At 36.8% G+C, this 23,468-nt stretch overlaps 1 protein-coding gene across 2 annotated transcripts; it reads right to left on the bottom strand.

Annotated features, from left to right (window-relative positions):
• Nucleotides 1–308: 308 nt before the first annotated feature.
• Nucleotides 309–5,470, bottom strand: LOC113282502 (probable alpha,alpha-trehalose-phosphate synthase [UDP-forming] 9). 2 transcript variants are annotated; one of them, XM_026531525.1, is made up of 5 exons: nucleotides 5,087–5,470; nucleotides 4,141–4,341; nucleotides 1,834–3,935; nucleotides 1,456–1,729; nucleotides 309–1,365 (listed from the first exon to the last, which is right to left on the bottom strand). In XM_026531525.1, exons 3-5 carry the CDS (start codon nucleotides 3,819–3,821, stop codon nucleotides 1,036–1,038), a joined length of 2,592 nt encoding a protein of 863 aa, XP_026387310.1. In that variant the 5' UTR covers nucleotides 3,822–3,935; nucleotides 4,141–4,341; nucleotides 5,087–5,470; the 3' UTR covers nucleotides 309–1,035. The 2 variants fall into 2 exon arrangements, with proteins under 2 accessions (XP_026387310.1, XP_026387309.1); XM_026531524.1 differs by lacking the exon at nucleotides 4,141–4,341.
• Between the last annotated feature and the right edge of the window lie 17,998 nt (nucleotides 5,471–23,468).

The following is a 23,468-nucleotide window of genomic DNA, read 5'->3' as shown; positions in this document are numbered from 1 at the left end:
GAAAAAAATATGGCTTAGCAATTTGGCAACTCGTGACTGATCAGTTTAGCAATCACTGCACCACCACGCCAGAAACTAAATTGCCAAAAAAAAATAAAAATGGCACAGCAATTTAGCAACTCGTGACTGCAGTTGCTCTTAGTATTGCTTTAACCAAATCTGCTTGTCGTGTCGTGCGAACTAACATGTCAGATGGCAAGGTTGGGCAGAATTTAGATCTACATTATTCGATGAACTACAAAATGCCATCAGTGATGAGGAAGAACAAGAATCATTGAACCAAAGATCAGCTACGAGGAACCAAAAGATTGATAAAGAATCGTTCAACCTTGACTAATATATGTTGCATCATGCAGTAACAATACAGAAAAGTAGAGACATTTGTCATACAACTAACTGTTCATAAAATGCCAAGATACAGATAATCTGCTTGTAAGATGTACGCTATAGTAAAAGGAAAACTGTCACGGTTGGATTAAGTATGTTGTAAAGTTCCCGAGTTATAAAAGGAAAGATACTACGATCTGACTTAGAAAGTTGTCTTGAAAACGATCTTTGTGCGTATTAAAAACAGTGCGACTATACAAATCAATGGTGCACAGAGATCAGTTTTAAGTATTACCATATATCCATCATGAACACGCGCAAGATCAAATTTATCTCCAACTGCTGAATAACTATACTTCAAGTGTCCATCTGTATTAACTATACCACCACTATATTCAGAAACCAATCCATCTTCTTCGATGCTGCATCTTCCACCTTTTCAACTTTCCTGGGAAGCCATGAAACACTAAAAAAAAAATCCAAGTAGTGGGACATCATAAACAAAATCTCTCACCAACTTCAGCAGGGAAAGTTCAAAATGCATCAGAAGATTAGGTGCTCCGTCAAATTGGAACTGTAATTCTTGATCCTCCTAAACACTTGCAGAGTTCCCAAAAGCAAATAACTAATCTTTTGCTCCTAGCTATCACTGCAAACTTCGTGTTACCGTTTTCTCATCATCGTCACAACAGGAACGTCCTCATGGTTTTAGGAAATAGTTTCAAATGAAAATTGAATATTAGAACCATTATTTCTAGGCCTTTGACATGAAGAAGCAGTGGCAAGTCCATCAAGCATTTTCACAACATCGACATTATCATCCAGAAAATATTTAGCCTTGCTTGGCTTTTGTCCCACTGTGCATGCAAAAATTTCTGGAACCGCTGGTAGAAGTGGACTGCAGGATGCACTCATTATACTCTCGAACATATCTTCATCAGATCTGTCATCTCCAATGCACATGACGTAATCTGGTGGATTCCCATTACTGACCATGCTTGAGAAAAGCTTTTCTACAACCAAACCTTTACTTACTCCCTGCAGGCATATTAACCAAACTTTCTCAGCTCCCAATCTAATGCAAAAGTATGGATAATGCAAACAAGAGATAAGAGAGCGTTTAAATACCTGTGGTTTAACTTCAACAATATGCTGACCCCTCTTGACTTCTACTGGTTCATTTGCCAGAACATTTTCTAAATGATCGAGCAGCTCCTTGGCCTGGCAGGTACCAAAATCAGGGTCTGCATCTTGATGGTTCCAGACTAGGGCACTTTCTTTGGATTCTATAAAGGACCCATCTGTCCTCTCTGTATACAATTGCATCACAGGCTCTGCCATCCTTTTCCAATCAACGTCGGCAAGTAATGTACTAGATACCCACTCTGAACTCTTATTCCGTCTGCAACAAGTAAAGCAAATTTATATCTCCTAAATCATTCAAATATCAAGCACACCGAGTCATGTAATAACGAAAACTAAGCATATTATAAAATATATAGACACCTTATAAAGTATCCATGCTCAGCTGCTAGTCCCAGCATATCACATGGGGAAAACCATTCACTTAGAGAACTCTTTTCTCTGCCGCTAACAATAAAGATGGTATTCTTCGGGTCACTGCAAAGGTTGATTAGAACAGAGATAACTTCAGGGCTGGGAGATTTAATCATCGAAGCTTGGGGGACAATGGTACCATCATAATCCAGAAATATTGCCCTTCTATTAGTTCTCTTGTAAGCTGAAGAAACCAAGTCGATGGATAACTTCCTAAAATTTGGTGACAGAGAAACAACTTTAAAACCTAAACCAAAACCGATGCCCCAACACCTTTTACTGTAGTGATCTCGGCAAGCTCTCTCCAAGTCCTGCACAAAGCTGCGGGCCCAGTAAGCCACATCGTGTGAGCTAACGTACTTATAATGCTTCTCATGCCGCATTTGCTTCTCAGCATCAGGAATAGTAACTGCCACATTCAAAGCATCAGCAACAGCATCAATGTCCCATGGGTTAACCCTGATTGCCCCACTTAGAGATGGCGAGCAGCCTATGAACTCAGAAACGACAAGCATGCTTGTACGAGGTGAACCTTCCTTCATACCCATAGCTTCATCCAACTCAGGAGTTCCCTGTCTACACACAACATATTTGTATGGGACTAAGTTCATCCCATCCCTCACAGCATTTACTATGCAACATTCAGACACAGCATTATACGCTATCTTTTCATATAGAGGCACGCCATGATCAATCAGAACCACGGGATCATAGCCTGGAAACCCATAAGTGTCATTGATTCTTTTGGCAGTTGAATAGGTTTCTCTCTTTGCTTCTCGGACATCTTTTCCTGTACTCCTCGCGGGGTTTACAATTTGGACCAGAACTACTTTTCCTCGTAAATCAGAATTCCGCTGCAAAAGCTGCTCCACAGCTAGAAACTTCAGACTAATGCCTTTAAATATGTCCATGTCATCGACTCCCACAATCAATTTTTTCCCCTTGAACTGTTCTTGAATCTCTCTGACTTTCGTGGATGTAGAAGGTAGATTCAATACAGATTGAAGGCGACCCATATGGACACCTACAGGCAAAATTTTGATGTTTACTGTGCGACCAAAGTACTCAAGTCCAATATACCCTCGCTTACATTCATAATCGATCCCAAGCATCCTACTGCAGCAAGCAAGGAAGTGCCGCGCATAGTCAAACGTATGAAAACCAATTAGATCGGAATTAAGTAAAGACCTTAGAATTTCATCTCTAACTGGCAGGCTTCTATAGATTTCTGACGAGGGGAATGGGCTGTGAAGGAAGAACCCAAGCTTGGCACGGTATAACCGTCTCCTCAAGAAAGTGGGAAGAATCATTAGGTGATAATCATGAATCCAGACATAGTCATCGTCCGAATTTATAACTTCCATGACCTTATCAGCAAATATGTTATTTGCTTTGACATATGCATTCCAAAGCGACCGCTCAAAACGATCGCCATGATCTGGAGAAAGAGGTAAAGAATAATGGAAAAGAGGCCATAACTGCTGCTTACAGAACCCATGATAAAATTTCTTCTGAAGGTCGAGAGGTAAAAATGTTGGCATACAATTAAAATCCTTCATCAGCTTTTGAGCAACTTCATCTTGTTCATTCGTGGGTATCTCAACCTTCAGAGAGCCAACATAAATAACCTCTGTGTCTGGTGAAAACCCATCTTTCATTTGTACCAGAAGTGAATCCTCGTCTACACTGAAGCACCATAAACCATTTTTGGCATCTACTTGGGCATGCAGCGGTAGAGCATTTGCCACTATAATTTTTCGAGGCCGATTCCCATTCAGATGAACATCTGAATCCCCATCAGCGCTGCCATCACCATCCAATTCATTTATAATTCCTGGAGCTGTCATCACTCTGGGAAGGGATTTAGGAGTCGGAGGGATATCGTCTAGGTTTTCAGCAACCAAGTCTATAAAGTTTGCGCAAGATCTTGAAAACATAACTGCCGGTAATCTGGTCTCATCAAGCAGTCACTCAAGTTGGAATCAAATATATTCCACTGCTCGGTTCCCTGACAGTAGTTGTTTGATCAGTCGCTTCAAAGAAGTAAGATTCTGCAAAATATACCCAAGCTATTAAATACCAACCACAAAACTAGAATCTGAAGTGACTATGTAATGCATCAGAGATATTAAGACATGAACCATCTGCAGTGTTAACTAAACAGTTTGTAAACTGGTGAGAATCGCTATTCAAAGAGGTATGTTGGACGTAAACAAAAGTAGAGGAAAGAAAAACTTCAAGGATGATCACACTTACGAAGATCTGAGAAAACATTTTACGACCTCCGAAAATTAACACAAAACAGTATATCACCCACCAATCTTTTTTTTCCTTGGCATATCACCTACCAATCTTAATACTCAATGACTAAAAGTTTGATACTTCATTACAAATTCTGAATTCTCATCGAACAACTCTCGTGCATATCTAAAGCACCGTGCAGCAAAACCTCGCAATCTACATGATTTAATCTCTTTTAGTAGTCAAACACCACCAAATGATCCTAATTAACCATCTACACCAATCACAATCAACATACAAGCTTCGGATATAACAGAAGCCCTATATCATATTGGCAGGTGAAGTGCTTATCCAATAAACTCTCAAATCATCTAACTTTACATAAAAAACTTAAACAAGAAATGATTCCAATAAGTAAAGTTTTTCTTTAAAAAAAAAAAGGGGCTACTAGTAGTACATAAAAAGCATATCCATTAATAGAAGTTTTGTTTGATTCAAAACGAGATTTTCATTCCAAAATTCTAACTCTTTGTTTGTTTTCTTCTATTTGTCTAGAGTCTGAGACTCTGAGTACTAATCAAACAAGTAATCATTATTCCATTCAAGTTTCTCTTAATAGGATCAAATAAACTCCTTATGCAAAACATACAAATTCCTGAAGAGGAATCCTTATTTTTGGTTAAGATTGCTTGTTATCTTGTTTAGCTAATAAAAGAAATTAGGTAGAATTTCAACAAAAGGAAACAAATTTCAGCATCTTTGATTTCTATTCAAGATAAGATCCTTCTATTTCGTACTACTAAACATTTAAACAGAAATAAATAAATTTATTTTTAAGTTTAATTTATTATATCAATTATCTTAAACGGAAATCATAAAGACAGACTTAAAAAGATAAAAACTCCATTAAAGTCTGAATCTTTAATAACATTAAAAACTTGAAGAAATGAGATAAACTTACCAGCTGGCTGTATCAAACTTGTATTATCTCTTCAATCAATCAATTAAGAATGGGTTGTTGTTCGTTGAAAGCAAGACAGCCCCGAGATTTCAAAAATGTAAACAATGAACGAATAGATAGATATATGTATAGCCTGTACGTAAACAGAGAAGAGGAGAAGAAGAATCTGGGATCAAGAAAGAAAGAATATCAGAGAAGATGATAATTAGTAAATATAGATGGGTTATATAAGAAGATTATGTGGGTGGGAATTATTAAGAGAGTAATGCGAAACGGTAGGAGAGAAAAGAATGGGAAGAAGAAGAAGTATTTTTACAGAAGAGAAAGAAGTTTTGGTTTGAGAGCAGAGATAAAGAGAGAAGCTAAGTTACGTGCTGCTAGTATGTGTTATGTCCTATGTGTAATTAATAGTGATGGGATGTTTTTTTTAAAACAAAAAAAAGGATAGAGATAGAGAGGAAATATGTTAGTAAATGTGTTAAATATTGACTATGTAATATGTATGCTAGTTTGCTTTGGAACCCGGTTTTGGATTTGGATAATGTTGAGAATTTTTCTTTTCAGAAATCTCCAAAAAGTGTATATGTGTGTCTGTGTTACGGAAATACCCTCATACTGTTAATGGTTTTTCTCTTGCCATTTAACCTAAAATAAAATTGTTATCTTGATGAATTTTAGATCTTTAATGGATTCGTTAAAATGTTATGTGATGTAAAATTATGAGTGTAAGAGGAACTCTGATGGGATGGGAAAATAATTATTAGTAGATTTGTCCATTCTACATTAACAAATGGTTAGTCCAAATACGAGAGTTTGTCCATCGCGTGTCACGTAGAGTCGATCGACTTAACCTGAAATGACCGAGTCAAATTGGTACGACCGTCCAAAGTTGAGCCGAGCCCGGATCATTTTGAGTTGGTCGTTTCAATTTCAGACCATACACATATTATAAAACCCAAAAAAAATCTAAAAAAAAAAATATATATTTTTTTAATAAAAGGGTTTCATTTGATATTTTTTGTCATATAAAACGCGTCTCATTTGATATTATAAAAATATTTTTTAATATAAAACGAGTCCCGCTAGTTAAAAGAAATATCGTTTATACAATTATGTGGGTCCGCTAGTTAAATTTGCCCATTAACCATTGTGAAAATTCACGTTTGCCCATCCACATGGATGCATAACTGACTAAAATTTGAGCGTCTCGTGGGAGTTGCTCTAACCGGTTGGAAAAATAAATTAATATTTTCTTTGTACTATATTTTTTATTTTTTTTGAAGAATGGAAAAATAAGAAACAAAAAAAAACATAAAATTACACGGACATAGAGAGTTCATCTAAACAACAAGAGATATAAGGAGGAGGGGTTCTAATCCACTTATTCGACGAATGGTTAGAGACAGCATATGCTGCTAAAGAATGGGGCATTGAGTTGGCATTTTTTTTGATAAAACTGAACTCAATATAGTTGAAGTAGCTCAAGCTGTCACGAATTCTGGAAATAGTATTTTTTATGCGCCGGCGGATAGCAGAATTCCTGAACCTGGGGGAGGTAATCACAATGAGAGAATCGCCTTCAAGAATGATGTTTAAGAACCCTCTGCTGATAACAATATCAATTCCAATAAGAGCATTGTAGGATTTAGCTTCTACAGGAGTTACAAAATCCAACTCTCTAGTTTGACATCCTTGTTACGAAATCCAACTCTCTACTTTGACATCCTTGAAATCCAGAGTTATGGTCTGTCACAATAGCAGCACAGGATTGGACTTGCATCTCCATCAAAATTAACTATTTGTGAATTGGAGGATGTATCCAGATTGAAGAATGAGAATCCAACATGTCTTGCTCCGTAGGGATCATTGACACTTAAGAAACTCCAACCTTCATATTGTACCAGTAGAGAGCCTCCTTGATCATAGCATGAAATTTAATCTTGCCATCGTTGAATATATGTTGTTTCTAATCTTCTATGTAGTCCATAGTAAGTTAACTCCCATCTTTGGCAAAGAACCGTAGACATCCAATCTTGTATCTGATCTTTAATTGATAAGTTTTGCCATTTATTTCTTATCGATTTATTATATTCCAGTGCCAGTGGAGAAAAACTAAGTAGTATCATGAGAAGGTTTTTATGGGGGGGGGGGGATGATAAAAAAATGAGTTGGATGTCTTGGAAAAAGACTTGCAAGCCTGGCGAAAAGGGGGCTTGGGTATTAGAAGCTTAAGACTATAAACAATTATTATTGACGAAGTACATGGAAGATACTATAATGAAAAAAACAGCATGGTGGAGGAGAATTGAGTGAAAAAGCCAACTCGATGAAGTCTGTTTGGTTCCTATACATTAAGGAAAATATTGGAAAAAGTATGTGGTTTGACATCCCTAAAGCTAATCAAGATTTTTATGAGTTTAGTTAGTATAAGGTGAAGAATGGGGGAGTGTTCGTTTTTGGCATGACTGGTGGAAGGAGAAAAGATTTCTTAAAGATAAATATCTAAGGTTATATAGAATCAACATGCAAGAATTTAAAATGTGGAAATATGAAAGTATTCATAGGATTTTGAGTTTTCAAGAGAACTGATCCAGCAGAACGCATTAACTTGTTGGAAATCAAACATGATCTAAGGAACGTGACTTTGATGCATGGGGAATAGAATGAGATTGAAGGTGTATCCACAACAAAAGGATTATATAGAAATCTAACCAATTCAGACATGGATTGTGCCTCCTAAGGTGTAAAGCACGTTTGTGCCTCCTAAGGTGTTGTTTCTCATATGGGCAGCTATGCATGACTCGGTTCAGACAAGGAGTATGTTGCAGAATAGAGTGGTGGAGGTAAGCTCTAATTTATGTCTCTTCTACAACAGTCAGGTTAAAACTCTGGATCACTTGTTCTTATAATGTAGCTGGGCCATGAATATGTGTGATTTCTTTTTTTTCTTCCATACGAATGGCATGGGTTTTTTCTGACAATTTCAAGAACTCGGTTCAGAGCTGGAGAATCAACAGGGTATCTAAGAGGATCAAATTGGTTTGGCATTTACTTCCTTTTGCCATAATCTGAAAACTGTGGTTTGAGAGAAATCGAAGGGTGCATGGAGGACGTCATAAGGATAATGAAGATATGCTACATGCGATTAAGCTGAACTTATCCATGTGGAGTCCTACCACAAATATTTTTAAGCGCTTCACCATGAATCAAATTCTTTATCATTGAGAAGATATCATGAATATGTAATTGGGTTTTATTTGTTTTCTGGGGGTTTTCTTTTCTGTTTGTAAATTCAATTTCTTTTTTCTTCAATATATCCTTTTTTACCTAAAAAAAAAAAACAAACTTTGGAATTTATGAGAGAGGAAAATAAGAAGGCTTGTGTAATCTGGCAATGGAGGAAAAGATGGTCAGCTGAATATTTTTAATTTTTGAGAATATTTTTATAAGAGTTCGATTTATTCGTTTCGGAAAAACATTACACCTGATTTTTTTTAATTCTTTTTCCTGTTTTAATAGGTTTTTCCTAATGAAGAGTAGTCTAGATTTATTTAGTAGAAAGAGGTCATTTAATTTCCGTTATTTCACCTCAAGAACAATAAAGAGTAATTTGATGTTGTTTAGTGAAACTAGTGTCACTTTTATTCCGTAGAAAATTATTGTGTGATGATACCAGTGAAACGACTTGTCCCTGGTGCTCGTGCTCGCCTGGTCCTAAATGCTTAGATGGCTTGTTCTACAAGAGACAGTCGTTTCTTGATAGACAATACGTGTTGGCGTATGAGTGGTGTTTGGTCTTCGGTGCTGGTTATCCCCCGTTTCACGCGGCGACAACAAGCCCGACTACCTCTTCACCTTCATCCCTGAGTCGCCTGAGGGAAAGACTCGTTTGGTCCCTGTGCTTATCTGTTGAAAAGTTATCGACTATTGCCCCTTACAACAGTGAATATGTGTAATCATCCTAGCATATGTGAAGGGAGGGACTCCCTCCTGTGGCTATGCAGGCAGCAGGATCGTGAAAGGGGGACTCCTCCTGGAGCCCTACATGCCCTGGGCAGGGATAAACTTGGTATGTTATTTTAACGGTCGCGAATGCGTAAACCCTACTAAAATGGTGTGACCATCCCTGTTCCACCAGCGGCACGGAAGGTGCCAAGGATTTACTACTGTCTCCGACAGGTTGTCCAGGCAGGTGAGCCGGCGTAGAAACTTAACCATATTTTGGAGATAAAATCTTCACGAGATATTATCTCTGCCCTACCTGGTACTTATTATTGGAAAAAGGGCTTTGGTTATTGGTTATTGGATACCAGTGAAATTTGTCGACACCGAATTTTTAACCAATCCGTCCTAGTAATATGTTATTTCATCTCATGAGATAATATCATTTATTAAGTATACCAGAGTAAGTATTGTCAACTAAATCTCCTCCTCGATCGAATATTAATCAATTGCGTAAGAAAACACCATAAAGAACCGGAAGTGGCAAAGAGAAAGAGAGCGGGGAAAAAAAAGAAAGTGGGACATTCAAATTTTAGAATATGAATCAAACAAAATGACAAATACTACTAGAAGTAGTTTAAGATAATTATTGATACAATAACATCTTAGCTATCTTGGCCAAATTAACAAACTTGTTATTGGTTAATGGTTATCCAGTCATCGGTCTTATTCAAGTTGACCTGATCCATAACTTAGACAACTTGTTAATATCATCACACCAAATTCCTCTGAGTGGGGAGGAGGTTAGGTATTTGATTTTACAAGTAAATAAAATTTTACCTAATTGGTTAAGCACCTAAACATATAATGTTTATACACATTAGTAAAACGAAAAATCAAATAAGTAGAAAATATTTTCTTACTAGGGAGAGGAGTTGTTTAACAAGAATTGTACATGGGGAACTTACCCTAACAGGCAAAGCTAATCTTGATTAATTTAACACCAAAACACCTAATTGTCCCTTTTAGGTAAAGAAAGGATTTAGATAAAGTTTATCCATTCCACTAAACAAAAACATTATCTGACTAATGAAAACTTTGGTTTTAAAATTTTAAAGAACTTTAAGATCAAAAACGTAAAACAACAGTAATAATAGTATTATTAGTAATGATAATAGTATATTAATTTGTTAAAGCGAACGCGCATAATCGTGTTTACATAGAGGATCTTAGAATAATAAGACACGCGAGTTGATTATACTGCGTTGGCGACTTTGTTAGATATTATATTTTAAAATTCTCTTAGGACTTATCATGATCGAGTAGTAGCTTTTCAATGAAAGCTATTGAAATGGATATCCAATGAATCAAATAAACAAAGTTATTTGTTTGTTTTTCCTTAGGTATATAAAATATGGAACTGTTATCCAATAGATGTCCATTATCCATCTTCGCCATCAGAAATTTGTCAATCTGATATACTACTTTAATACCGAATCTGACATGGACCAAGATATATGTCTTTGACAAAATGTGGTTTATTGTTTCTACACAACTTATCCGGCAATACATTTGCGTGTGCATTTGTAATTACGACATTTTCACCGTATAGACTTCTCTTTTTCTTTTTTTGTTATATGGCCGTTTACTTTTGGACGATCCCCAAGCATCTATTTTGTAAAAACATAGTCTACAATACTTTTTTTTTTCTTTTTTCGAGCATCTGTTTTGCAAAATTAGTGTTAATTTCTCCCTTTTAAAATGGCTCCAACAGCTACCTTCATGTTAAGTCTGGTCGCTCGAGCCGTTGTACCTTTTGATTATGGTATGGTATTGTCCGATCCGAACACAATAGCAACATAGTCTTTTTCTTTGTTTGTTTTTTTAATAAAAGCTTCATCAATTTCATTAATAACAATTCATCAAGCTTACACGGATAATCAGTATATTACCAAGAATCATAAAGAAACGTACTACATTAGTACACAACCTAATATTCCGATATGAGAAGGGTCGAGACACCGGAAAATGACCCAAAATAAGCATGTGAGAACCGACAAAGTCGGGTTTTGGAATACAATCCAACCATTTTGTTTGATTTTTCTTCTGGACAAAGATGATCTCCCGTGGATTATTTTGTACAAAATCTTGATCTTGACAATGAAGATTCTGGTGGCCGGAGTGCATCGCCGATGTACCTGAAAACGAAGTAACTTGACAAAGTATAACTATTAAAGCCAAAGAAAAGCACTATTAAAGGGTAGAGAGAAGCACCATGAAAAGGCATCAACCAGCCGGAAAGCATGGAGAAAACATAACCTAGAACTAGAAAACACTAGCTAAAACTTTGGAAAAACTACTAACAAAACGGAAACAAACTAAATACTAATTATTACTGCTCAGACCTATTCAGATCTGTAAAGATCCGACTAGATCTGAGCAGTCAGAGCTCGCCGAATTTTTTTGTATTTCTTGTTTAAAGTCGCAAAGAAAGAGTGGAGAGAGGTTTTTTTTAGAGTGAATATAGTAACATAGTCTATAATAATCTTTTCTTCCCTTCTATTTTTCAAAGAACAAAAGTGTTATACTAGGGATAAAAAGAAAAGCTTCGAGGTTGAAAAAAATACAGTTCAGTTGTTTACAGATGGGAGTTCTTATTTTTCCAATTATAAATCGGTTGAGACGGTTGTCCATAGTTGGGAAAATAAGATTTTCCTAGCCGTACGTAGTTTTGATAACCAAAAAAAAGAAAGAAAAAAAAAAGGTTGATTTTACGTCTTGATATCTCCCAACGGTACATCAACTATCATGGCTGGGAAAATAGGGACTCCCGACCGTAAAATAGGTCTATGGTTGGGAAAATAGGGGTTCTGAGCCGTAAAACAAGTCTACGATTGGGAAAATAGGATTTTCCTAGCCGTATGTAATTTTGATAACCAAAAAAAAAAAGATTACGTCTAAGTACTTCCCAACCGTAATAAATTAAAGATATCGACCTTAACGCTTATGTCCTAGGCATAAATATAGATTTACGACTAGGAAATCAAAATTATCAGCCGTAAAATAGTTTATGGTTGGACCTATCCAATGTACCAACTGCAAATTCTTTTTTACAGGTAAGAGTTTGTCATTTTTGAGATGTTAACAGTTGATTACGGCCGCGAATTCACAATTTCCCAGCCATATACTGGCGTTACGGCTAGAATTTTTTGATTTCCCAATTGTAAAATACTGAGGAAAAAAAATTACGCACTTTAAACGATTAGAAGCAACAAAATTATAGTAAGAGTTAAGTTAGAAGCATATATTACTATTTGGGGTACGAGTTTTTTCATACTTTTTCCAAGGTTTTCAAAATAAATAAATAAAAGAATCCTCGCTCATTCGTAAGTTCATTCATCTTTATCACCATCAACATCCCCATCGCAACCCCGACCATGTCCGTGAACACAAGAACCTCGTCCTCGTTTAGTAGGTCTTTCTTCGCCAATATCATGTTGGGGGTGCTCGATTCACCTTGAGAGTTCCTTTTTGTAATGACTTTCTTCCTCTTTTGCTTTTTTTTCTCCACCGCTTCTCCAAACTTTCCACCCGCATTTATACCTTCCAGACTGTTCAATTGATCAATATTTTGTTTATTCGTCTTAACATCTTTTCCTTACCGAATACATAGCCTTGCTTGGTTTATCAAATGCCGATTTGTCTTCTCTGTTTCCATTTTAAACAACAAATATTCAATAAATCATGATAAAACCATTAACAAAACCATAACTGAGACACAATACCTACAAGGTATTCGAGAGTTGTATCTTTGTCCTTGATTTGGGGCCTCTCCTTTACTCGTATCACTCGAGTGTGCGAAACGTTGAGGTGACATAGCATGTAACCTGGAGTTGCCTCATCATCTGTTTCCGAACGGACATCCATCACATGGATATTGTACCTTCAATCTTCCTAGCAATCATATGATGGTAAAGGTTTGTGAAGAACCTCAATATCATTATCAAAGGACTTGATTCTGGTCTCATCGATTTAAACTTGTTGTGCTCATCTTGGATTTTTTATACGTATCCTCATTGTCTTGAAACTCTTGTCGTGTACATACATATCCTTTTGGGTGAAACAAAGGGCCAAAATAACGTTATTCGTCGCACCCAACCATCTTTCCTTTCGCCAAATCCTCCTTGTAAGGGTGAAGACAACATCTTTCGCCGTCAAGTTGTCCAATTGGCGTCTCAACTCCAGATATTCCTCATTTTGGGACTTCAGCTTACCGTTGAAGGTGTACTTGTCTCCTTAACACTCATCATCCCAGTGCTTGTTCAGAAAAGCCCTTTCAGCAAACTTTGGGAAGTGCAAATATATCCACACATGCAGAAAATCCATATTCCCTCTGACTTGGTTCCTTTGAGCCCTAAAAGCCTTTCTCAACTCGTTCAACGAGTGTGCAAGGATGGCAGAGCCCCAAGAGTAGTCACGAACCTTGTCAAATAGTTGCAACCGCTGAATAAAGTTGGCGTTCACACGGGAACCAGAAACGTCTGGGAAGATAACAACTTCCCAGATGTAGAGGACATATGCATTTTCCATAGCGACGATACATTCGTGGGTCACCTTTTTTTCCTATGCAGAAATCTTTTTTGTTCCCATGAAGTGGTACCTCACGATCGCGATATGGAATATCCTCTGCTTTGCTTCACGTAATCGCATCTCTAACTTGGTCGTCTCCTCGTCCCAACCGAACATATTCTTGGTGAACTCGTAAATCTTCTTCCACTCATGCTCATTCGCATAGTCTTTCTGCCTCGCGGATTTACCTCCTATAGTTAGACCTGTAATCAACTTCGCATCATTTGGAGTTATCGACATTTCGCCAACCGAAAGATATAAAGTATTCGTTTCCCCGTAAAATCTCTCAGCGAAGGAGGAAACAAGAGGTTTTTCATAACAAACAACGAATTGTCGATTGAAGCCAACAACCACGTAGAAGCAACTAGATCGATTACTTCTTGTACTTCTTCTATGGTGATTCTATGTCCAAGAGGTCATCATACTCGCTGACGTTCCTGGCTTCATACCACGAACGACATCGGCGTGCTCCTAAAAAACAAAACAAAACCGATAGAAAATTATCAAAAAACTAAATGGATAGTAAGTTTTATCTTAAATAACATAAGGTTGAGGTAGTTATTATGATATGGCAGACGACAACGGCCTAATTCTCTTTTTACCCCCATAACAACCGCCATTTATCACCGGGTAACCCGTAAATGGAATCAGTAGGGACGCGAGGAAACACCTTCTTCGGTCGGGCATGTAGTCCTCATTCTTGTTTTTTGGACCATCTTTCTTACCTTGTTCTTGAACTTCTCCCCCTTCTTCATTAACTTCCTTTACACTTTCTTCTTCATCAACTTCCTTGACACTTTCTTCTTCATCAACTTCCTTGACACTTTCTTCTTCATCAACTTCCTTGTTACCACTTTCTTCGTCATTACTTTCTTCTGCAGTAGGTGTAGCAGTATCAGATTCTTCTTGTGTTTGTTGCTCCACTCGATATGGTGATTCATTCATGTGGATCCCTTTAGGTTTACCCGCCGAGCCCCTTCGGTGGGAAGCAGCCAAATTTTTGCCGTCCTTTCGACGAGGAGAAACAATGTCATTTTTCTTCTTATATTTATTTTCGGCTTGCCTTTGCTTGCCCTTGTTGTCCCTGGAGAGTATGGGGATAAAAGAATAAACCACAATGGAATTCAAAGTATATTTATGAATTCCAGGAATATAATCGGTTTATATAAGTGCTCATGTAATCCGATTCTAACAACAACAAAAACATACAGATAAATCGGGCATATTGCCACCAAAAAACAGTTTGCGTAGACACTTAAATAAACTGATCATGGGCTAAATAGTTAAGAAATTAAAGGCTATAATCGGTTTACGTGAACACTCTTGTAATCCGATTCTGACAAAAAAAAAAACTTACATAAAAACGGTTATCTCTTCCATACCAGAATCGAGCTATGTGAGAATAAACATGGACCGACTTTGGTTGAATTTTTCGCCAAACAGAATACACATCCAGGACAATCGGTCTTTGTGGACTTGAACAACAACCGTTTCTAGATAAAATCGGTTCACAAGTACTTTCCCGTAAACCGATTCTAATAAACCCAGAAAATGTTGATTTTAAAAAATTCAAATTTTGAGCGATTGTATGTTATTAGAACCTAATTTAGAGGATTAGGTTGATATAAAAGTATCTAATTCGAGCCATTTCCTCTGTTTGTAGTGCGATCAAAGAATCGCTTGAACAATTCCAGGATTTCTCTCACTTGGATAAGTAACTTCAGTGAGATGCTTGAATCTTGTTGGTCTTGTTGGTATCGCCATTATATAAAAGAAAAGCAAAACGATTAATCGTCGATAATCGACGATGTTTTCGTTTTAAAATGAAAAAAAAAGGAAGAAGAAGATAAAAAGAATCGGTTGATTGAGGAGTAAAGATGAAATAAATTGAAAAGATTTGAAATTTAGGTTTTGTTATTAAGATTTAATGGGGATAAATTGGTAGTATTAGTATTTCATAAAGTGTAAGTTGGTAGTTTCATCAAACTTAGACACCCCTTATCCTTTTTTTAAATTAGGAGTAAAATTTGTCTAGGCCCCATATAATAGATAAAATGGGTCATTTGCCCAGAAACATTCAAATCCAGGTTAATATGGACGAGTAAGATTTTAAAAAATTCAAATTTGAGCGATTGTATGTTATTAGAACCTAATTTAGAGGATTAGGTTGATATAAAAGTATCTAATTCGAGCCATTTCCTCTGTTTGTAGTGCGATCAAAGAATCGCTTGAACAATTCCAGGATTTCTCTCACTTGGATAAGTAACTTCAGTGAGATGCTTGAATCTTGTTGGTCTTGTTGGTATCGCCATTATATAAAAGAAAAGCAAAACGATTAATCGACGATGTTTTCGTTTTAAAATGAAAAAAAGAGGAAGAAGAAGATAAAAAGAATCGGTTGATTGAGGAGTAAATATGAAATGAAATGAAAAGATTTGAAATTTAGGTTTTGTTATTAAGATTTAATGGGGATAAATTGGTAGTATTAGTATTTTATAGAGTGTAAGTTGGTAGTTTCATCAAACTTAGACACCCCTTATCCTTTTTTTAAATTAGGAGTAAAATTTGTCTAGGCCCCATATAATAGGTAAAATGGGTCATTTGCCCAAAAACATTCAAATCCAGGTTAATATGGACGAGTAAGATTTGGTCTGAGTCAAATGGACGAAAACATTTAAATATGAAAATTGTGTATATTACCCTTCAACTGTCGGAGATTGGATAAGAATCACTGCCAACATCAAAAATATGTGATATCCTTCACCAGTAACACTACGAACATTAACAACACCATCTCTTACGGTTAATCCAACACCATCTCTTACGGTTAATCCACCACCTGGTTGCATCTTGTGTTATTCTTGGATGAAGTCAAGCTTAATCTGAATGAAACTGGTTGCATCTTGTGTTATTCTTGGATGAATTTGAATTTGTAAAAGATTAAACTGAATGAAACTGGTTGCATCTTACGTTCCTCTTAGGTGAATCCAAATGTATCCAACTTCAAAACTGAATGAAACTGGTTGCACCGTGTGTTACTCTTGGGTGAATCAAGATTTATCCAACTTCAAACTGAATGAAATTGGGTTGCATCGTGTGTTACACTTGGGTGAATCCAGATTTATCCAACTTCAAACTGAATGAAACTGGGTTGCATCGAGTGTTACTCTCTAAATTGAAACTGAATGAACCTGGTTGCATCTTATGTTATTCTTGGATGAATCTGGACTCATTCAGTTTAAGCCAAAATGATCCTGATTTCATCTAGCTTTAAAAACAGATCCATACTTCATTGCAACCAACCCATCTCCTTGTCTTTTTATGCAATACTCAGACATATTAACACAACCACAACCATTTATCTTCCTTTTGAAATCAACAACAACAGCTAAATCGAACCCATTGATAACAACGTCATCTTTTATTACTGCACAACACATCAACACCACCATCTTCAGATTCAAATCATATTCTTCTTTGTAATACAAACCCAATATTTAACAAAAACCCTAGTTCCAATTTCTTCCCAGTTTGACAACATCACACAAATCTCTTATTCTTCCTTGTTTTTCGGCTCAGGAACAAACCCGATTTAATCTCCTTATCCATCTTTGCATCACTGCCAACATCAAAACCCTAGCTGCCAACTTCGGAGATCATCAAACCCGTTTTTCCTACTCAAATTTGGATTAGATTTGATTTTTGATTCAAAATCATCTCAAAACCCTAGAAATTAAGCTTACATGATTGAACAAAAGATTAAAGAAGATTATGATGATAGATAAAAACACGGATTCTAATAACAAAAACCGCAGCTAACTTCAGATCGGATATTGAATCTCGTTTTTTTCTCTGTCGATGATGAAGAATAACAGTGATTTTGGTTTCAACGATTTTTAGGTTTTAACTGTTTAGTTTAGGGGCGTAAATTTTCGAAAATTATACTAGAAAAATAACCAAAATGCTTAATAAAAAAATATCTTTTTAATTTCCGTCCATTTAAAAGTATCAAATTTTACAAGTCTTTTTCACCCAGAAATTATTATTTTAGGATTAATTGATCGGATTTGTGCATATAATATGCCTAGGCCTCAAACTAGGGGAAGGTTGTTCAATCCCTAACAATTTTGGGCGGCCGACTGCTCTCTGTCTTTTATTGTCTACAGTACTACAGACTCTACACTTGTCTCCCAACTAAAATATTCCAACTGTGTCACAGGATAGTCGTATATAGTTAATTTTCGCTCGTAACTCGTATGATCGGGGTAAAGGAAAAAGTTAATATTAGAAAACAACTGGCACATGATAATGAAGAAATATCTTTAGGAAAGTTAAATCATCCATATCCAAAATCTACTACTGGGGTTCATCTTGATTTTGGTACACTGAAGTGTGAAACACAACTTACAGCTAAGCGCCTTGCATAATTTTACAGTGTAGTGTCTATCAGGAATGAGGAGTGCCCTACCACCCTATTACTGAAAGTTGAACGTGTCCGTATTGTACAAACAAAACAAGTGGTTGTGTCCTTTGTGTTCAGTAGATTTCCATTACCATGTCACGCGACTTTTGTAAAAAATATAACTCTTTCCAAATGTAAATGCTGAAATAAGTCTTTGTGTCATGGCTGGCCTTGTGAGAAATGAGCTGTATGTATGCATGCTCTGCACATAAAACAGCTGTTTTCATGTCTCTTTTTAACCTCGCGTTTTTAGGGGCCACTCAAAATGATTTAGGGGCCATCAATTTATACCCATCCAAAGACTCTAGTTAAGGGGTATCCTATATGATATTGAAGTTACATAAATGTCCTTCAGGTAAAACCGTATAAAAACCAAATCAAAAAAATTCTACTCATTTCAACTCTTCTTCTTCCAGTTTCATATCTTCCGATTGTGGAAGAAAAAAAACTTTCCCTCGTTCAACCGAAACATCGCCGCGAATCGTAAAATCAAAACATCGTCGATTCGTTTATAAAACAATGGATAAGAGAAATGAAACCCACAGACCTAGAACCAAAAATGTTGCTCGGGGTATCGATCCAAAGATTGGGATTTTAGCAAGAAATAAAGAAATTCTTGTTGCAAATGAAGAAGAACGCGAAGAAGAAGTACCCGGCAATGTAGTCGGTGGTGGCGATTCCGATAGTCAAACACTTCGTCAACTTCAAATGGCCCCAATTAGGTAAGAATCTATCATTTTTGGTGTTTATTTCGCTTTAGTTCGACGAATCGAGAAAAAAAATTTCTAGGGTTTTCGGTTTTTTATCCAGATTCGGGCAATATTCATGCTTATTTACTTCCGAATGTAGTCGTGTTCTTCGTTTCTCAAGAACATCGACAGTATTCGGGAGATATATTTGTTGGTTATCTGCCGAATATTGTTGGCCATATCTTCCTGGATACAAACTGGTAATAATCGGTAGTTTGATGAATTTTTTGGCTTCCGAATATATTTAAGTAGACACACAGTATTCGGAAGTACACTCACTACCGATATATATTGAAAAAATCTCAAAATTTCTGATATAGGAAAAATCCCATTTTGGGGCCAGTATTTATTCGGAAGACAATATAATGTTTTATACCTCCGATTGTGTAGGATAAAATTTTAGAGTTTCTGAACTCCAGTTGATGAATATTCGGTTGTAAACATGTTTAGTTATATTCCGATTGTTTTTCATTCGGGAATAATATGTGTCTTCTTACTTCCGAATTTGTTTATTCGGGTTATAGTTTTGTACTTTTGCTTCCGATTGTGTAGGATGAAAAATTTAGAGATTCTGAACTCCAATTGATGCATATTCGGTTGTAAATATGTTTAGTTAGCTTTCGATTGTTTTGTATTGGGGAACAGTATGTATCTTTTTGCGTCCGAATGTGTACATTCGGGTTATATTTCCATACTTTGTCTTCCAATTGTATAGTTTGTAAATATTGTTCCTTTCTTTGTTGTTTAGACAAAGTCGAGAAAGGAGGAAGAAAGTGACAGCTAGTGCTAGGAGGGAAAGGAGCGCCAAAGATAATTCAAGTGCTCAACAAAGCTTACAAGAACAAAGCAGTCAACAAGGAGTGCAACCAAGTGCTGAACAAAGTGTAGAACAACAAGGCAGTGAACAAGGGTTGCAACCAAGTGTTGAACAAGCCGCTCAACAAAGTGCAGAACCAACTGCTCCACAAGTTACACCCCACCATGAAATTGAACCAGTTGATCCAGTGCCAAGAGTAGAAGAAGAAGGACAACCAAGTGGTACCCAAAAAGCCAAAAAAGGAAAAGATGGTGTAAAGAAGGATATTGCTAAGAAAGCATCACATCTTGTCCCTCAGCACTTGAAGAAGAAGGGTATTCCAGCAGGCACAATCCTTGGGCTACCGGCGGATGGAGGAAAATTGATATTTGGATACAAAGACTCATGGGCCAGAGAAATATATGAAACCGAGGTAATAAAATTACTATTTTTTATTAATGTATTGTCTATGTGTTATATCGTAATATTTGTATTAAGGATTTTTTTATGTACTTTAATAGGATCATCAAGATGCGGTCCGTTTACTCAAACCTACCGCCGCACCAACAAAAATGCTTGCGTGGCCTTTATCCGGTGAATGTGAAAGGTTCAAGTCAATTGTTTCCAACTCGGGGTTAACTAATGCCGTCGAGAATTCATTGTTGGAACATGATCGTGTGGCCATATCGGCGTTCGTGGAGAGAATGTATCCTGAGACCGATACTTTCCATATGCCGTTTGGGGAGATGACGATTACTCCGGATGATGTTGTGCAGATTCTTAACCTTCCCGACCAAGGCACAACTGTGAAGTTTAACTACACAAAGCAGTTAAGTTGGGCACAACTTTATGCTCTAACTAAAAAGTGCTTAGGTTGGGATGAAGAGACAACAACAGCAGGATATGTGATGTATAACCCCTCTAAGGTGATGCGACAACACGGGTATATACAACAGCAACCTGTGGAGAAAATGGGGGATTACTACAAATTGGAGTTGGAGTTGTGCTCTTCTAGTGGTGATACTCTCACGATTGTTCACACAGGACCACCTACTGTTCTTGATAACTGGGATAAGAGGAATGACTTCATTATCGACACTGGTAGACGAACCACCCGAGGTGATGAAAATTCTCCAGACTATATGAGTTGGTATAACAAGGTATCACATCCTTTGGTTATCCGTGAAATCAAATCCAACACTACTGCGGCGGGTTCAAGTTATAATTGTATCATCAAAGACAAACCAGCTGGTTATGATAGACTGGTGCGTGTTCTTATATTTTTGTTCATTTTATATTATTCCTATAAATCTTAGGTAATTACTGTTTGATGTTATGTCATTACGTATAAAAAACAGGTGAATAGGTTCAAGCGTGTTTCCAAAATGTTAACTGCATGCCTGAAGAGCGGAGATCCCATGCCAGATGAGAAGATCAAAGAGGCTAGAGATCTAGTTGATAATATGGATAACGAAGATTATGCTGCCCAGTTTTGGGAGAAAGTCACGAAGAGGCACCAGCCCAAGGTGGCAGTATCAAAGACGGGTAAAAGAACTCGAGCTTCATCGAGCGCTGAAGCTGCTCGAACTGAAGGTGCTGAAACTCGTGGTCGTGCAGGACTGGGAGGTAGTCACGATCGTAAAGTAAACCATGCCATGGCTCTAGGTGGTTCCAAGGGCCAATATAGAAGGTTAGACATCCCATATTCAAAAGTTTTGGTAACTAAGTTAACTTCCGATTATTTGAAGTTCAAAATTTGAAAAGTATCAGTTTTTCCCAAATTCTGATTTTTGGGCCATCGTACATTCGGAACTTTACAAAAAAATTTATCCTCCGAATATTACAAGTTCAAAACAAACCATGCCATGGCTCTAGGTGGTTCCAAGGGCCAATATAGAAGGTTAGACACCCCATATTCGGAAGTTTTGGTAACTGAGTTAACTTCCGATTATTTGAAGTTCAAAATTTGAAAACTATCAGTTTTTCCCAAATTCTGATTTTTGGGCCATCGTACATTCAGAACTTTACAAAAGAAATTATCCTCCGAATATTACAAGTTCAAAACAAACCATGCCATGGCTCTAGGTGGTTCCAAGGGCCAATATAGAAGGTTAGACACCCCATATTCAGAAGTTTTGGTAACTGAGTTAACTTCCGATTATTTCAAGTTCAAAATTTGAAAACTATCAGTTTTTCCCAAATTCTGATTTTTGGGCCATCGTACATTCGGAACTTTACAAAAGAAATTATCCTCCGAATATTACAAGTTCAAAACAAACCATGCCATGGCTCTAGGTGGTTCCAAGGGACAATATAGAAGGTTAGACACCCCATATTCTGAAGTTTTGGTAACTGAGTTAACTTCCGATTATTTCAAGTTTAAAATTTGAAAACTATCATTTTTTCCCAAATTCTGATTTTTGGGCCATCGTACATTCGTAACTTTACAAAAGAAATTATCCTCCGAATATTACAAGTTCAAAACAAACCATGCCATGGCTCTAGGTGGTTCCAAGGGCCAATATAGAAGGTTAGACACCCCATATTCGGAAGTTTTGGTAACTAAGTTAACTTCCGATTATTTCAAGTTCAAAATTTGAAAACTATCAGTTTTTCCCAAATTCTGATTTTTGGGCCATCGTACATTCGGAACTTTACAAAAAAAATTATCCTCCGAATGTTTTATTCGGAGGGAATACGTATATCGTTAGCAACCGATTGTAGTGCATCATTGGTACGAAACCTCAACGGCCATATTTTCAGAAACCTCAACGGCCATATTTTCAAAAATTAGAGCCGTTGGAACTCTAATCTATATAAGGAGGGTAACCCCTCTCAGTTATTATTGAGTAAAAAATCAGAATGAAAAACCTTTTCAATGGCAAGTCCATCATCAATCGACAACATACTTCGAAGATGCAAGCGAACAACTACATCAATTGCAGCAATGAAAGAAGAAATACAAAAAAGGAACAAACAACCCAAAAAAATTAAACCATTGTTAGTGGCAACGAAGGAGGAGGAAGAGGAAATCAAGGCTAAGAAGCGAGGTGAAGAACAATTCCATCATAGAGAAAGATTAAAACAAGTTGAGGAAGAGACCGAATGGATAAAAAATTATTACATTGTGAAAGATCTACCCAAAGAACAGCAGGACGATCGTATATTTTGGATTAACGTTTCATTGGGTCCTTTTGTTGGTAAGTACAAGAAGCCACGCCACAATTATGAACCATCCCATGTTTCTTCAAGGGTGCACCATGTTATAAAATTGTGCACCGAGTACAACCGTATTCTTGCTAGGCACAGAGACGACATGTTTGCGGCACAAGATGCATATTCCAAGTGGAGAGGAGAGTCGTTTCTACATTTCGAAACCGCGTTGATTGTTGCATCTCGGACTGGGAAAAAAGAATAACACGTGATGTTTGAGTGCTGTAAATTCAAATTTTTAATATTAATCGGCGGTTTGATAAAATATGGAATTCCCGAATATGATTAATCGGATTGAAGTGTTATAATACTGTTGTTCCGATTACTGATTAATATTTGGTACTCAGTGTGTTATATTCGTAAGTTTATTCGAGAAATTATCTACCGAATCTGGGTAGTTCATGGCATTCAATGCATGCAATAATCGGTTTTTCTTGTTTACAAAAGCACACAAACGCATGAAAATCGAGTATTTGAGTTTCTTAACACAATACCTGTGTTTTACATGCTTCGTTAGCTTCAATATCATGCGATTCTCCATTTTCTTCCATGAAAGGGTCGTCTAGGTTTTCCTCTCCACAAAAGTTTGGA

Source organism: Papaver somniferum, chromosome 5, assembly GCF_003573695.1.
Source record: "Papaver somniferum cultivar HN1 chromosome 5, ASM357369v1, whole genome shotgun sequence".
Classification (NCBI taxonomy): Eukaryota; Viridiplantae; Streptophyta; class Magnoliopsida; order Ranunculales; family Papaveraceae; genus Papaver; species Papaver somniferum.
This window is presented reverse-complemented; position numbering and strand designations above follow the sequence as displayed.